This window comes from Brienomyrus brachyistius, chromosome 22 (genome assembly GCF_023856365.1).
Source record: "Brienomyrus brachyistius isolate T26 chromosome 22, BBRACH_0.4, whole genome shotgun sequence".
Classification (NCBI taxonomy): Eukaryota; Metazoa; Chordata; class Actinopteri; order Osteoglossiformes; family Mormyridae; genus Brienomyrus; species Brienomyrus brachyistius.
This window is the reverse complement of record NC_064554.1, coordinates 2,026,957-2,030,658: the sequence shown is the minus strand read 5'-3', so window position 1 is coordinate 2,030,658 and position 3,702 is coordinate 2,026,957. Positions and strand designations below refer to the sequence as shown.

The following is a 3,702-nucleotide window of genomic DNA, read 5'->3' as shown; positions in this document are numbered from 1 at the left end:
GATGCGGTCACGGAAACACTGAATGCACCTTGTTCCGTTGCCTACTTATTGAACGTTCACACCAAAGAGTTTTGAAGGTGGTCGAAGTACTGCTGGATAGCGATTTGGTGTTTTTCGTGCGTTATTATTGCGACATGGCTTGTCTTGCTTGGCTCGAAGCTCAGCTGGCGGCTAGGAGGAATGAAGTGCCTGAGATCCTCTTTGATCCCGGAAATTTGCGGTTTTACCGCAGACTCCAACTGCTGGGAGAAGTATGTACTATAAAGATATTGTAGACAATTAAGTTGCAATTTATTAGTCTTGCTGGAGAGTAGATTCCGGAAAATGGATATCAATTAGATATGGCAGAAATACTTAATACACTTGTGTTTTTAGGGAGGCTTTGCCAAATGCTTCCAAATGATGGACATTTTAAGCGGGGAGATCTTTGCGGTGAAAGTTATCCCCATAAAGCACTCCGCTGGAATTAAAGAGGTATGTGATCTAAATCCTGCTTGAAGTCAGCCCTCTCCACAGTCAAGCTGCATTTCCCTTATGCTCATTGTGGTGACGCGTCTGACATTTCAGAGTCTCCGAGAAGTGGAGATTCTGAAGACGCTGCAACACCAGCACATCGTCAACTTCTCCCATCATCTTGAAGATGACAGATTCCTGTACATCTTCATGGAGCTGTGCAGTAGGGGGGTGAGCCCAGTTGTTTCTGGCCTTTGCAGACAGTTTGTTAAGGTTAAGACTCTGTCGACTCACGCCGTCCTTTCTTTTCCCATTCCAGTCGATGCTCGACGTCCTACAAGCGCGACAGCTTCTGAGGACCCCTGAAGTGCGGTACTACATGAGACAGCTCATTGGCGCACTAAAGTACATGCATGGAGAAGGCATTCTCCACAGGGACCTCAAGCTAGGTATGTGTGTGTGCACGCGTGATTTGTTTAATTCTTCACATGTTAGTGCTGGCATTTTACATGGCATTTCCTGTGTGCTTTATACGATTGCTGCCTGCTGTTGTTGTATTCTGCAACTGTTTAATGTCTGGTGTTATTAGGTGAAGTATTTGATTCATTGGTCTTTCAGAGAATATATTACTAACAGAGAAAATGGAGCTGAAACTGGCCGACTTTGGACTGGCAACGAAGCTGCAGCCAATGGAGTCGAGGCAGAAGTGGGTTCTTTTTCTTAGATTCTCCAGCAAATCTTTCAAATTGCTCATACAGCAGGCTAAGGCACATGTATACTGTTTTCCTTTTCTGTGTGTTGTAGATTCTTTTGTGGCACAAGAGAATACGCGGCTCCTGAAGTGTGGCAGATGGAGGGACACGGCCCAGAGTCGGATGTCTGGGCGCTGGGCTGTATCATGTACGTATACATTCTCAGTCATCCTCACAGTCAGAGCCAGAGTGAAGAATGCATGATATCTGAGATGCACCAACGCAGAATGTTGTTATATGCAAAAGAAACTCAAATAACTTTGCTGACTTTCTCAACACAGGTATACAATGCTGGTTGGGGCATACCCCTTTTATGGCGATACTGAGGAGATCAGACAGAGTGTGACTCAAGCGGAGTACATACTACCAAAGACCCTCTCCTCATCAGCCCGGAAACTGATTTCTTGGATCCTTCAGAGGAATCCACAGGATCGGCCCACTTTGGATCAGATCCTAAGTCACAAGTTCTTCACTAAGGTAAGTGCACATGCAAACTGCTGGTCTTCCGAGTTCAATAATATTCATGCCTCCTGAGGACTTGGTTTGCTCGACCAAAACATCTTAAACTACAACCCTAGGGCTTTACTCCTGAGGAACTTCCGTCAAGTAGTTACTGCAAGGTGCCAACATTCAGATTGGCTAATCGTGTGAGGAAGTTCTTTGGCAGGCTGTTGCAGCGCATATTTAGAAAAAAGAGATCCAAAGGTAAGCTCCTTCAACACAAACCTTGCAAGTCCAGTATCTCTCAGTTCATCCGGCTCAGATACCTGATTTTCCCATGTTTTCTTGCAGACATGGCCAGTGCTGAATCTAAACAGGAATTCAGCAAAGAAACCAGCAGTTATTTGGTGTATAGCAGGGGTGTCCAAACTTTTTTTAGTGAGGGCCACATAAAGAAAAATATTCCAAGGGCTGGGCCAACTTACTAGATGTTAGGTATATTGGCTCATCTCTTGTGTATTTGTGTTCAATGAAATATGGTCAATAAATGATAATAATGTAATGTGTTTATATCATGCTCCTCCCGTGTGCCGCGCCCCCTCTTTACGTTGTGTGGAATGCCTGTGTTTAGCAGCTATTTCTCACCGTGGTTAATTAGTGCAATGTATTTAAGTCTCCGTTAGGTATGTTTTCCCCGGTCCTGTCATTAACGGTGTGTGAGGTCGTTTCATGTCTCCGAGTGTGTTCAACCCGGATAAATCACATGTTACCCTTTTCCACGGCTCCCTGCTCCTGTTTCCCCGTTCTGTCACGCAACATGCAGGGAGCCATGGAATCAGGTGATGTGGGATTTATTAACGTGTTCTTTCACTTTGTAGTAAAAGATGCCATGTTTTCTTTAAGAGTGATTTTTCTTGCTGCCTTCTACCACATTACTGTTCGTCATCTCTTCTCTGAGCATGTTACTCTCAGCGACAGAGATTGCTGCAGCAGTTAGTTCTAATCTTGGGATGGTGGTTACCTTTGTTGGAGAGACACGAGCCTTTCCCATCTTGTGTCGCACAAGAGCGATGTTTGGTTTTACCTAAAGCGTACAAGGATTCCAGTCAGATTGTTAGTCATGTCTGGTCCAGTCAGGAAGTGTTAGTTGAGGTTGGTACCCTTATGCTTAGCAGAGCAGTGAAAAGAACACGGTGGGGAGGGGCGGGGTGGCTTTTGGCGCTGGCGGTGCCCTGGGGTGTGGTTGCCGGGGGCCCCGGGTCCGCTCCTTCCCGCGCGGCGGTGGGGGGCTGGGGTGCCTACTGAGCCAGCTGGTTAGCTGGCTCTCTTTTGCCAGGGGGTGAGCAATCTGCCCCCTGGCCTTATGAATCCCAGCCCTTCTCCCCCCTCATTCACAATATGCCACGCACACATGTAGGGCCTCGGAGGGGGGGGGGGGTGTATGTCGTGCATACTACGGTGGGGAGGGCCATTTATACTCCAATCTTACTCACACCATGTACATTGAGGGTCTTGATGGGGGAGTGATGTGGAGGAGAGTTGTTCACAAGCAGCCCTCCTCTACGCTTCCCCCATCAATTTTAAATTCATCTTAGTTTCTCAACAGTCATACTCATCCCCTACACTACATACAGTCTCATACATCTGCACACGCATCCAACACTCTACGTCTCACACAGGTGCATGGGGGAGGAGAGTGGGCGGGTCTTCCTACACCCCTGCTCTCCGCCGGGGGTGGGGGGGGGGGTGCTTGGGTGGTAGCTCGGCTGGCGGCGCCCTGGGGTCGCGGCTGGCGCTGGGAGTTGCATCCGTTCTCTCGCACGTCGGAGGGCAGTCCAGAGTGGATGGGCCTGTGTCTTTTTGTCTGTGTGTGTGGGTGTCTGTGTATGTTGTGGGGATGTGTGTATGGTGTATGTGCATGGCTGAGAGGTATGTTTGCGGAGTGTCTGTGTGGATGGTGGGGGCCTGCGTCCGGGGCTTGCTGCTCCGTCCGGGGTGCGGTTTGGTCTCCTGGCCATGGTTGCTGGCCCCTTTCCTTGGGGTGGTGGCCCGGGGG

At 48.7% G+C, this 3,702-nt stretch overlaps 1 protein-coding gene across 1 annotated transcript; it reads left to right on the top strand.

Moving 5' to 3' along the window:
• LOC125717764 (serine/threonine-protein kinase PLK3-like) lies at positions 1-3,340 on the top strand. The gene is made up of 9 exons (XM_048991019.1): positions 1-251; positions 376-474; positions 568-684; positions 773-902; positions 1,072-1,159; positions 1,258-1,353; positions 1,487-1,682; positions 1,784-1,910; positions 1,998-3,340. Exons 1-9 carry the CDS (start codon positions 135-137, stop codon positions 2,132-2,134), a joined length of 1,107 nt encoding a protein of 368 aa, XP_048846976.1. The 5' UTR covers positions 1-134; the 3' UTR covers positions 2,135-3,340.
• Positions 3,341-3,702: the final 362 nt, after the last annotated feature.